Source organism: Schistocerca piceifrons, chromosome 2 (assembly GCF_021461385.2).
Source record: "Schistocerca piceifrons isolate TAMUIC-IGC-003096 chromosome 2, iqSchPice1.1, whole genome shotgun sequence".
Classification (NCBI taxonomy): Eukaryota; Metazoa; Arthropoda; class Insecta; order Orthoptera; family Acrididae; genus Schistocerca; species Schistocerca piceifrons.
Genome location: NC_060139.1, coordinates 690,956,903 through 690,970,505, shown reverse-complemented (window position 1 = coordinate 690,970,505; position 13,603 = coordinate 690,956,903). Strand labels below are relative to the sequence as shown.

The 13,603-nt window shown below is 40.7% G+C and overlaps 1 protein-coding gene across 1 annotated transcript in view; it reads right to left on the bottom strand.

The window, feature by feature from the left end:
- The window catches only part of LOC124775084 (sodium/potassium-transporting ATPase subunit beta-2), a 156,441-nt gene that overhangs the window by 24,203 nt on the left and 118,635 nt on the right, over positions 1-13,603 (bottom strand). Inside the window, exon 2 of the mRNA XM_047249890.1 lies at positions 9,611-9,751. Coding sequence (XP_047105846.1) covers positions 9,611-9,751 — 141 coding nt within the window. The remainder of the gene's footprint in view (positions 1-9,610; positions 9,752-13,603) is intronic.

The following is a 13,603-nucleotide window of genomic DNA, read 5'->3' as shown; positions in this document are numbered from 1 at the left end:
TTCCTGAAAGTTTGGCCGTACCTTTTTGTAACACCCTTTATAATCAAACAATGGCTAATCCAGGATGGAATGGAACAATATATGAAAAGGAAAGTTGCTACTCACTATATAGAGGAGATGCTGAGTCACAGATAGGTACAACAAAAAGACTGTCACACATAAAGTTTTCGGCCAGCAAGGTTTTCATCGAAAATAGAGACAGATACACACACACACACACACACACACACACACACACACACACACACACACAGAAGCAACTTGCACACATCCTGCCTCGGGCATGGCTGTGTGTGATGTCTTTACATTGGTTAGGTTTAAGTAGTTCTAAGTCTAGGGGACTGATGACCTCAGATGTTAAGCCCCATAGTGCTCAGAGCCACTTGAATTTGAAGACTCGTGACACTGGATGGGAAAACGATTAACAAACGTGGAGTGAAATTGAATTACATGTTTTCTTGTAACGGTTTCTCACAAAAAGCAGCGTGATTGGCAAAGAACAGATTTCAGAGAATAATTTAAGGCTACTTTCTACACAGAATTTAATTTGGTAACGTATTCGGCTTAGCACGCAATGTGGAACATAAACTGGTGGATGTAGAAACCTTGCCTGCCCCAACATTGCTAGAGTAGGCAGCGTCATTTCAGGATGTGGTTTGCTGAATCCATTTTAGCGTGGGACGAGGGAGAACCTATTATCTTGAATAACATTCGATGGCTAGATGAAGCTTTCCATTTCGATGTGTCTATGAATGGCCACAACTGCTAATTTTGCACTCCTAGCGCATAAAATTCGGAGTTTACAGTTAATTAACTTGAATCACGGCCGTCTGCAAATTCATGTTGTGCTTCTCTTCCGGTTAAATAAATTCTTCGTGATTCAGTGAATGCTGGAAGTTACGTGCAGTGCTAAAACAGTCGTTGAGCCTACTGTTGCAACATGATAAGAGGATGCTATGTAAAATGAGGCGCCATCTAATTTCGCATCATATCTCGCACATGACTCGCTAATGCTTTTCCTGCTAGGGTTATCGGGCGTCGCGGAAATGCTGATTGGCCAATGAGAAGCCCCGATTTGCAGCTGTTGCTTTCTTCCTTTGTCGATACCTGAAGAGCAAATTATATGCCAGAAAAGCCAGTTGGACACGGTGGAAGCGGTGATGAGGAGAGAATGTATGAATTTGCTTTCAAATGCTGAGGCTTTCGGCGAAATTCGAAATTGTAAGAACTATACTACATTCCCGTTCGTTGGTTGCGGCATGTAAGTAGCAAAATATTTATAGAACAGAATAAACAGTCTTGTTTGCACAAGATAGAGTTTTATTTAATCTTCACATGTGACCCGTTTCGCCTGTTCTAGGCATCATCAGACAATCTGGGGAAATTAAAAACTGGTGTAAGTTGAATTGTTATTAAAGGCAATAATAAATGAATAAATTACAAATAACAAGAGGAAGACATACACCGACTGGATTATGGAGCACAGGCTTGTTCATTTACTGCCCAGCACCTTAAATGTTCTGTTCATCGGCTGCCAGAGGTGGAAAACCCTGAAATCCTTCACGTAGCCAACAAAGACAAAAAACTAAATTTGTTGGAAGAGTTTGAAATTTCTAAGCATATCTTTTCCAAGTCTCTGAATCTAATAAATGAACAAGTCTTTTCGAAATATCAAACATTTTTTGGTATTATGATGCGTATGTTTAAATGGTGGTTGCCACATTTATTACCTATTATTTTATTTAAGCCTTAGCCATCAGTTTTAGCGCGCCACCCTGTGAACCTTTTCTCACTTTGGCGGTTTCTTCACGGGTAAGTTATCATCGTAATAGTTAATTTTCCAGTTTATCTTTGCATCTGATTTCGTTGCTTCATATACTTAGTATAACATTTTAGCCGTTTCTTTATGCTTATTACGGCCCAGTTGTTTGCCAAAGGTGCTTTAGCCTGGTCATATGGATGCATTTTGCACTCGCTTTTTCCGCGCACTGAATATGCCTATTTGCCTTAGTTAGGTACCCCTAGCACGATTTAGTTGCTTTCTTTTTCCTACTGTCATTACCTTTTTTCCTGTTGTTTTTAGGTAATGTAATTAAGCATTGATTGTGGCTATTTGACTGTAAACCCCCCCCCTCCCCCCCCTCTCGCACCAGTTCTCTGGGACTCTGTATGACGTTCGACGTCTCTGTTACGATTAGCAACAGTTTTTATGGGTAAGTTCAGTTATGATGCAGTATCTTATGAGTTGAAATTTATACCCCTCACCTCTCGTTGGAACAAAAATGTGGTCCGGTGCTCCATAGTTCAATTGGTGTAGGTCTTCCTCTTATTGTTTTAATTTTTTCATTTATTATTGCCTATGCCGGCAGTTGTGGCCGAGCGGTTCCAGGCGCTTCAGTCTGGAACCGCACGACCGCTACGGTCGCAGGTTCGAATTCTGCCTTGGGCATGGATATGTGTGATGTCCTTAGGTTAGTTAGGTTCAAGTAGTTCTAAGTTCTAGGGGACTGATGACCTCAGATATTAAGTCCCATAGTGCTCAGAGCCATTTGAACCATTTTTTATTATTGCCTTTAATAGCAATTTATACTTAACGCTAATTTTTAATTTCTCCAGATTGTCTGATGAAGCCTAGAACAGGAGAAACGCATGACATTAAAGATTAAATAAATCTATTTTGTACAACCAAGACTGTTTTTTCTGTTGTAAAGATAATTTACAGTTGCTGCACCAATGGCACTGAGACAATCATGGAGCGGAGTGATTTAAAAATATTTATTTGTAAAAAGAGGTTAATTTGCATGTCAGGGCGAGTACGAGGGTGTGCTGAAAAGTAATGCCCCCCCCCCCCCAATTTTTTATGCGAAGTATCTTAAAGTTTTTTTTAGTAAAACAGACGTTATTAACATTTTATATCTTTACTCTTCATGTATAAATATTTATGTCTCAAACGGCAAACACATTTCTCCCAACGAGAGACCAGTTTACTGATACCGTCTCTGTAGAATGTTTGAGGAGAAAATAAAAAATTCCGTAGCATCACTTTTCAGCGCGCTTTCGTAGTTACTTCGTGCAAATGTAAATTGTGTGGAAGAAAGTGGAACGGAGGCAAATGTGTAGAGTATGTCGACAGTTCAGAGGATGCAGAGAGTCAGTACAACGCAGCTTCTGTCTGAGCTCAACAGCGATCTGACAGGATAGCAAAACTTGATGGGCTTCAGTTTTGGAGAGCAGAAAAAAAGCAGTAAATACTCGCTGTTGCTAGAAAATCATCTCTGTCTGGCCGAAGTATTCTCACTTGATACCACTTCGGCAGCTTGCGTATTAGTGGTACTACATATTTATTAAAACTGCTTCTCACCCAATTTTGTGAGACTGCGTGTAAATCTTTTCAGACCTTCCTAAAGAGGTTGGCATAAGGCACTCAGCGTCAGTAATCAGTCAGTGCAGAAGGAGAGCGGAAGTGTTTGAGTCTGCATTACTTTTTTGTCGGTCGAGATACAATATAGGCCTACTGCTTGTTGAGAAACCCCTTGATTCATGTTCTGCTTTTCCGCGGATGTGTGCACGGAAATAGTGTCTTACCAATCCAGTAAAATAATAAAAACAAAGCATTCAAGCCCATCTTGCAATTTCCATTAACAGATCTCTTCTAAAAAATGCACTAGCGTAACACAGCCATTGAGAGGTATATTAATACTACCATTTAAGTACCCCTCGAGAGGTTAGGGGAAAATAAGATTTCATCATAAAATTCAAGCAGTTTATTTTTGTGTGAGATTAATTGTTAAACGTTTTGTTTAAGTTAAATAGTAGTTGATTAAAGATGTAATAATGATTACATCCTGAAATTTTATTTACATGTAATGCACGTGGGAAAGTCAGCTGCTCTTTGGGTAAGGGCGATCTCGACACTCATTTGAAACGTAAGGGTTAATTGAGTTGCAAGTCTTCTGCAATCATTACACGAGAAAGCTTCGTTTTCCCTGTCTTGTACACAGTTCTCGTGAAACCAGTTTTTCGAATTTTCCAATAGACTGCACTCACGGTTCAAGAGATGTATCTGCATAAATAGAGCCACCACATTCCGCACAGCAGATGTCTGGATTCTTCTTCACGCGTGAGCGGCGTGTCTCGTTGTTCGTTTATTTGATTAAACGGCGCAAGAATTTGAAGATTGTGCAGTGCGGTTATTGCACTTGTGAGTCCAGGCGTTTCTGAGTTTTAGTCTGAAGTGCTGCTTCTTTCTGTCACTGCTTGCAAGGGAATATAAAGTTCCAGACAATGTCAACGACAATTCTTAGTAGACACAAGCAGATGGTGTACCTGGTGTTTCATCCTGACTCACACTACGTTGGACACTGTTAATACCGTTTCCATAGATGTCCATTCCCACGAATACAAAATTCGAATCATTCTCTTCTGGTACAAGCCGGTGTTAAAAAAGTAAGCCAATCAGATTTGAAGATTAAAATGGGAAATAACATACTTTGTGAGATCATCTTGGAGATTTCTGGCACACCTTGAGATTCCCCCGCATTTACACTGTCGAAACATCTCTGAACTACAGCACTTTGATAATGTTAGATAATGATGCTGAGTGCATTAATGTTCCCACCTCTCGCCACATGAGGGTACCTCGCGCATTGTCGAACATGATCGTTTTGCTGCTCCATGTGTTGTGGTATGCGGAGACATAACGTTGCATGGTTGTGCGGACTTCCAGACCTTTAAACACTGTACACTAACCGCTCAATGTTATTTTGATACTGTACTGCTTTCTCACAGCCGTCTGTTTGGGGGTGCATTCGGCCCGACTTCATTTTTGTGGGTAACGTTGCGAACTTCGCATGTGGAAGAGCTCTTGGAAAGAGATGATGTTCGACGAATGAACTGGCATGCCCGTTTCGCCGACTTAAATCCCATTGTGAAATGTATTCGTAGTTGCGAATAGAGACAACCATTCAGCTGTATAACGCAATGACGACAGCGAAAATTTGTACCGGACCGGGACTCGAACCTGGATTTCTCACTCATCGCCTTATCATGCACGCTTCAAGACCAGACCCATACTTCCATACGTCTTCAACCATATGTCTGCAATCTGCGCTGGTACATCCATTATGTATATTCTCATACAAGGGAGACATTTTAAACAGAAAGTCGCTTGCCCGATGTCGGCGCATAAATACGATGTTGCCGTGCCTGTGTTGTTCAGAAGTACCATGCAATGTTTCAAAAATGTTCAAATATATGTGAAATCTTATGAGACTTAATTGCTAAGGTCATCAGTCCCTAAGCTTACACACTACTTAACCTAAATTATCCTAAGGACAAACGCACACACCCATGCCCGAGGGAGGACTCGAACTTCCGCCGGGACCAGCCGTACAGTCCATGACTGCAGCGCCCTAGACCGCTCGGCTAATCCCGAGCGGTCCATGCAATGTTTCTTTGGGCATGCACCCATGAAAGTCCCAAAGAACATTGCATGGTACTGCTGAACAGCACAGGAACTGAAATATCGTATAGATTCCATCGAGAGCATGTGGTATGCGTTGGGGAGTCGTATTGCAACACGTACGCACTCACCACCCACCATCCAGCAGTTTTCAACCGCATTTGTGGAGCAATGGGAACGTCGTACAACGAGAACTTTTCACCAACTTTGCGCCAGCATGAAGCACGTTACAGCGCATGGGCTGTCGTCCGTGGTCATCACACACCTTATTAAGAACCATGCCCTGCCGTTTATAATGCCTAGGGAACCATTATGAGTAGCGATGACTTCAATGTGGTCATTGTCTTTGAATAAAAGTGTCATTTCTGTTCGTCTCGTTGCGTCTTTCAGTTATCTTCTGTACTACGCTGTAGCAGTTCTTTCTATGCATGATCAAAATTTCATCGAGCTAAGTTAGTTGGCACTGAGACATTATGCGAAAGTTATTTTCGTCCTTAAATTTTGCGCACCAACGTATTTTATATTGAACACGCTGGGGAATAGCACTTTTTAAAGTCCAAGTTAACAAGGATCTCTTTGACCGCGAATAATCTAGCACGACAGGAAACTGAGCGGATCACTCCTGTTTGCAAAAAGACTGAAGTGCCAGATGCATAGAATAGTTAACAATATTGCTAATATCCATCTTTGCGGAACCTCAATGCACGTTTTAAGCCTGAACATTGTGACGCTCTTTCAGCTTCGGTTATAGAATCGGCACAGATTTAGTGAAAGCTTTGTGTGTGAAACACAGCTTCCTTTATACACATACGATATCACACAAATGGTAGATGCATATGAACAGGCATATTCCTTCTTCCTACATTTTGAAAAGACGTTCGGCACTTTTCGCTGCTAATAATGTACGAGTAGGTGCGGCCGTAGCGAGTATCTTAACAGATATGCGATTTTCCGCATGATTTTTTGAAGATCTTATAACATTATACTGGACGGCGAATGCTCAAACAAAAACATAGATAACATCGGCTGTGCTCCAAGGATTAGATTAGATTAGAGCAGATTAGATTTGATTCGGTTTTCGTTCCACAGACCCAAAAATTAGATGATTCTCGTGGGTGTGGAGCATGCGAGAAAGTATAACATAAAAAACATAGAACATCTGAATGTAATACTCACTGCCCTGATTTTTTGTAAGGAGATTGTCAAGATAGGTGAATACATTATAGTAAACTGGAACTGATAGTATTTACAGAATTAATACACTGTCAGAATGAAGCATAGTTATGCACTTTTAATAAATTTATCATACACAAAATACATAATCTTGACTGTTGTGACCAAGTGCTGTCAAAACTGAACTCTAACAGACATTTTTACTTAAGCTGACCTGGGTCCCTGTTGAAATATTCATCTGTAAGTGGAAGAAGTTGCCTACCAAATGGTCTTTCAAACTCTGTTTAAATTGTGCTTTATATGAAACCAAGCTTTTAACGGTTGCTGGAAATTTATTGAAAATATGTGTTCCTGAGTATTGGACCAAGGTAAATGACTTTTGGACGAAGATAAATGATTTAGGTCTTCACGTAGATTGTTCTTATTCCTAGTATTGATACTATATATTGAGCTATTAGATGGAAAACAGATACATATTATTTGCAACAAATTTCATTAAGGAATAAGTATACTGACTGTGAGAAACAGTGGTCCGAATACCCTGTTCTTTTAGCACGATATTCTTCAACTTACACCACAAACGATTCTTACTACACGCTTTCGTACTCTAACAACTTTCGCTCGTTTTGACGAGTCACCCCAGAGTATGATCCCATATGACATAATGGAATGAAAGTACGCAAAGTATGCAAGCCCTTTTTATACTTACATATTCTACATCTGAATTCATTCGCATTGCAAATGAGACTTGTTTAGGCGCTTCAGCAGTTCTGTAGTATGCCCTTCCCAACTGAATTTATTGTCGGGTTATAATCCCATAAATTTAACACTGTCAACTTCTTCTATCTGCATCTCTTCATATGTTATACACATGCTGGAAATATATCTCTTACAGGTTCTGAACTGCGTATAGCTGGTTTTTTCAAAGTTTAATGACAGTTAATAGGCTTTAAACCATTTATTAATGCCAGTGAAAATTTGATTAGCAGCCATTTCTAAAACCGGAATTTATTTGCTATTTATTGCAATGTTTGCATCATCTGCAAACAAAACAAACGTAGCATCTGGCAACGTAAATCGGCGTTGCTCCAAAGAATGTTAACACTATCTCCTGCGTTATGTTCAATGACCATGATGGTGTGCACAAGTATGCATCGTCCTTTGCCTATAGTAAGGATAACTCGATGGTACTCGATTAAGAGATAATCGGTGAGCTCCTGTAGACCGTCAAATTGCCTAAATAGCTAGAAGCAACATGACGGGCTGAGCGAGTAAAATTAGTAGTAGGGAAGGCAAATGGAAAACATGAGGTTTACTGAAGAGTTACGGGAATCGCTACCAATTTCGGAGTGTTATCTGGGCGCATGAACTCCTCACCAAGTAAGCATGAGAGCATAAATCGTACGCATGTAGAGACGCGCTGTTAGGACAGTTACAGTAGCAGATGGATATACAAACGAACAAACTCCGTCCGAAAAGGTCTTAAAGACCCAACGGTATCGACCGATCGCCGTGTCACCCTCAGCCTATAGGCGTAACTAGATGCGGATATGCAGGGGTAGGTGGTCAGCGCATCGCTCTCTTGGCTATTGTCAGTATCCGTGAGTGGAACCGCTGCTTCTCAATTAAGTAGCTCCGCACTGGCTTCGCAATGATTGACTGCACCGCGATAACCAAGAGCGCTCGGCAGACCAGGGCGATCACCCATCCAAGTGATAGCCAAATCCGACAGCGCTTAACTTTCCACTGTGGCAAGACCGTTGGTAGCATATCAGTATATCCGATGAGAAATATAGAGACACTCGGGTATCTGAAATGGGGGTCCTTGAAAGAAATGCGACGTTGTTTCCACTAATCGCTGTTGGATGATTTTACGGTACGAGTATTCGAAAAAGGCTTTGCGACATTTTTTTGCTGCCAACATCGTGTGTTTCGCTTAGGGATAATGAGAATAAGGAACGTTAGGGTGCGTCCAGAGGTAAACAAACATGCAATTTCCTCTTGCTCAATGACCGAATGAAACAGGACACAGATGCACTAACACTGGTGCGAAGTACCAACCACCACAAACTGTGCAGTGCGTTGGATATGTAGAGTGTGGCAAAGTTCACTACGGTCTTCGTTTTGCTCCTTTCCAGTAAATTTCAACACGATACTTAAACAATTCTTTCAAGGCGCGTCGACGGATGGAAAACTGGGGAAGTGCTTAGTGTCTGGCAGACATACTGTCCAAAATGAACACGGTGTTTTGACCATAGTGAACGTCCGTTAACGTAAGTTACAAATTTTGCGAATTTTGCGAAATAATTCCATCAGGACATACCGGGTTAGCATGCTGTCCTTCTAAGTGACAGCACTTCAGCTAGAGGAATATCATTAACTTCTACAAGAATGCAGACGGACGGAAAACTTCGGTATTTCAAAGGTTTCCTCTGGCAGAGCATCCATAATCCTCCAGGTTCTTACGCGTGGTGAAGAGCGTACTTATTTGAACTTCTTCCGTTAGTGGTCCCTGTACTGAAAGGAAGCGTTATCTGTGAAAATCAATCTAAAAAATGCGACAGATTTTAATAAAAAGGCTTCGACTGTCAGGCTTTTCGTAAAATGGATGATCTGGATAAAATAGCGATTTCGATCCTTTGAATCCCCTGTAGAACATATGGGGATATATTAAACGTTACTGTCTTCGCTGTCGTTGAGTCAGAAGTTCCACTTTGTCAATACGTCCCTGAAAGTTGACCGACAATACTGACAAACCAAAATTCATCTACTATACTTCTGAGAAAGTGGTAGTTATTATTACATTGTCATTTAGTAACACTCGAGTGTTTGCCAGAACTGCTTTACATTACATGTGTTATGAGGAACACTAGCCTGCTAGATGCTTGGAGAAAAAATTAGTTGTTGTGGCCAATGAGTAGGTGAAATGTGCATAAAATAAGGCAAAGTGCAGAAGGTACAGCAGTTGAGATTTACCTGGGTTGTCTCCGATTAAGGATCCATCTAGCTCTCGTTTCGGGATCCTCATGTCCAGAGTCTGGTAGAAAATGGCAAGCATCGCGGAGAAAAACCCAGCCAGACATGTGTAGAACAGGACGTAGAAAAGGAGAATTTTTGCTGAAACAGAAGAAAACAAAAATATAGCTAACTAATCAGAGGTCAATCAAGATCAATGTAATTTTAGAGCTCTGTGATATTACAAAATTGAACGCAACAATATTATTTAGATATAATATATAAAGTTTTTTTAAAGAAACAAAGGCGATTTGCCTATATTTAGCAGGAGGAAGAGTTCTAAAAGTACATCAAATAAATAAATTTGTTTGAACACTTCTACGTTTCTAAAGAGTATCCATTTTTAAGTCCTACTTGTTTCATTGTTTCCATTTCAATGAGTTTTCGTTACAATATGATGTTTACGAAGAAGTATTATAAGTTATCGTTTTTCTCTTACGAATGTATGTACTACTTGTCCTTTCGACATTAGCGTCTTGTCAACAACGTCGGGCATAGAACACACATGAAATTTGAGGTTAATACCACTACAGGGAAGCGTTGGGATATGATATTACGGTATATTGATAATTTTTAGTTATGGACCGTCTGACAGCAACTGAATAAAACACAATTTTAGTGCCATACGCGCTTCGCCTTTATTTTCTGCAAGGCATCATCAGTGGCAGGTTGCGTGGACAATTTCTTACATATTACGCTCCTGTTGCATTTTTGGTGTTGTTCTTCTTCTTATGAACGCCAATTTGCGGTTTTTTCCACATTCCACAGCACTATGCACTGAACGCTTGTTTTAATGCAAACTTGGGATATGGGGATATGAACTTGCTGATGAAGGCAGTTTCTCCCTCCCACCAATCTGCCCATCCCTTACCTTCTATATAAACTCGGTCACTCAAACTGCTAATTCTTTCATATGTGGCTGGAGTAAAAGCAAGTAATTATCAGCCTTCATTGGGCGTGCCGTAAAATTATAGCTATGGTCGTCACTGAAGGACATTTGTAAGCTTAAGAAGAGGTTCATATGTCAAAGTGCCAACTTACTTCCTTTATTGTGACGTACGTGTGTTATTTGTGAGCAGTTGGTGTTGAAGAAGGAGTCTGATGATGAAACAAGTGGGTTACGAATATCGTTCCGTTTACTCAGCACACAATGAAGCAGTGGTGACACACGGCTGCGTGTTTCGTGAGTCAAGATCTCGTCATTTATCAGTGTTGAAATCAGCAGTTGGACGTGTTTGAATTTGCAGAGTACAGCCATAAAATAAACTGATATCAACAAGAACGTTCTTGCCTTATTTAAAATCGCCAGTTCATGTTATATAGTGGTGTGGCCAATGGACGCTAAATGCATCAAGCTACCAACAGCTCCCTTCCATAATGTTAGAGGTTGTAATGTTTGAGAATTGAAAAGAGCAATGTGAACTGGACATTTAAAAACAAGAAGAGAATTTTTCGTCCGAATGACGTTGTTAAATGATCGTTACTTTTCATGTTCCAATATGGAACGTCAACAGAAACAGCCGGACGTTTAGAGCTTGACTCTCGAATTGAGTAGCTGTGTGTTGAGATTGCTCTATTGTGTGTCACATGCTGAATAAACATAACGATTAACTTGACAACCACTAACTTCAACCTGCTTGCTTTAGTGCAAGCGTTGTTCTCCCTCTACAGTTTTCACCTCCGCTGCCCAATACTTCCTTCAGTTACCAAACTGACTGTTCCCCGATGCCTCAGGATGTGTCCTACCAACCGAACTCTCATTTTACTCAGGTTGTGGCAGAAATTTCCTTTTTCCACAACTCTGTTCAGTTCCTCGTTATTAGTTATGCGATGTTCCCATGTAATCTTCTTGCAGTACCGCATTGATAAAGTTTTTATTGTCTTCTTGTCTTAACTTTCTGCTGTCAGCGTTTCATCTCCGTAAAACGCTACACTCCAGATCATTTGCTTCACAAATTCACACTCAGGGTCAAGAAGTTTCTCTTTTTCAGAAATGCGTTTTTACTGTCGTCATTCCGCATATTATATCCTCTTTACTTCTTCAATCGCCATTTATTTTGCTGGGAAAATAGCAAACCTAAATCTGCAACTTTATACAGTATATCGCCTTTATAATGTAATTCCCTCAGCATCGCCTGATTTAATTTGACTACACTCTATTATCCTTACTTTACTTTCGTTGATTGATAATCATCTTTTAACCTCAGTTCAAGACAACATCTTGACAGCATTACAGTACCATCAGGAAACATCAGCTTTTTTACATTTGTTACTCGCGAATTTTACTTTCCTTTCCCAATTTCTCTTTGGATTGGTTTACGGTTTGCTTACAGATTCAATGAAGTCAATGGTAGGTGCTTTCCTTTCATGTCCTTGGACTCCTTGTTATTGCCGTTTAGTTTCTGGTGGCGCTGCAGATAATGTTTCGCGCTCTGTATTTTATCCCTCCTACCTTCAAAATTTCAGAGAATAATCCAGTCTACAATGTCAAAACATTTCTCTCAATCTACGATCAGTATTGCTTCAAGTGTTCGTACACTTCACCAGAACCCAAACTGATCATCCCCGGATCGATTTCTACCAGTTTTTACATTCTTATATAAATAATTGTGGCCAGGAAATTATTACATTGTTCTTGTTGAAGTTGCGAGATGTGTGGAGGGCTGTCTATTAGTGGAACATGCTGTTTAAGGAAATCCATCGTCACAATTTTTAATTTCCTTAAAAACCGGGTGCCAGTAATTCGAGGGTGTGCTGAAAAGTGATGCCTCAGTTTTTTATTCTGTACCCAATATCGGCTGAGGTATTACGTGTCATATTACCCAGACGACTTTCCTTCTTTGCTGACGCAAGTTGCCACCCTCTGCGATAGAGGAGTCCGAATTGTAACGTGTAACATGGCGGTGCGTGAGAAACAGCGTGCTTCAATCGAATTTCTAACCGCTGACAAAGTGCCTCTAACCGAAATCCACAGGAGAATGAAAGCCATGTACGGTGCTGATTGTATCGACATTAGTAATGTGCGATGATAGATTGTTCGTGATATAATGAGAGCGTATACTGGCCATCTACGCAGAACTAAGAAGCAGAAAACTGAAAGCATGAATTCGAAGAGCTCTTCCATAAGTGGAGCACCCTTTTCTTCAGCATGACAATGTCACACCGCGCACGAGAGCTGCGACATTTACAACAATCCTACGCCTTTTCATCTGGGCCATCTACGCAGAACTAAGAAGCAGAAAACTGAAAGCATGAATTCGAAGAGCTCTTCCATAAGTGGAGCACCCTTTTCTTCAGCATGACAATGTCACACCGCGCACGAGAGCTGCGGCATTTACAACAATCCTACGCCTTTTCATCTGTTTCCATAACTTAAAGAAAGCCTTCGAGGAATTCACTTTGATAGCGATGAAGTGGTACAAGCAGAGGTGAGGTTGTGGTTCCGTCAACAAATTCAGACATTCGACAGTGACGGTACCAACAAACAGAGCTATCGCCAGGGTGACTATATTGAGAAATAAATATGTAGAGTGAAGAACAAACATGTAGAATGTTAATAAAGTTGGCTTTATTTAAAAAGTTTCAAGAGTTTTCACGTAAAAAATCGGATGCATTACTTTTCAGCACGCCCTCGTATATCGCCATTCCCACACGTAATGCAAATCAGAACATTCTACAAAATAAACTCTGCAGGCCAACGCGGCTTCCTAACAAGCAGACGTGTGACCACACAGTGACTCTCTCCCAAGCGTACTCCCACACCACAAGCGCTGCGCACTCGTGGTTGCCAAACCAGATCCATTGTTGAGTCCAGAAACGAACAGTAGTGTACTGCTAGCTTAAAGTTACAGGAGAGCATTTAATTCAGAAAACTGATAGAACAATAAAAGCCGTGTATGGTGACGATTGTATCGACGTCAGTAATGTGCGACATTGGGTTGTTCACGATTTTAA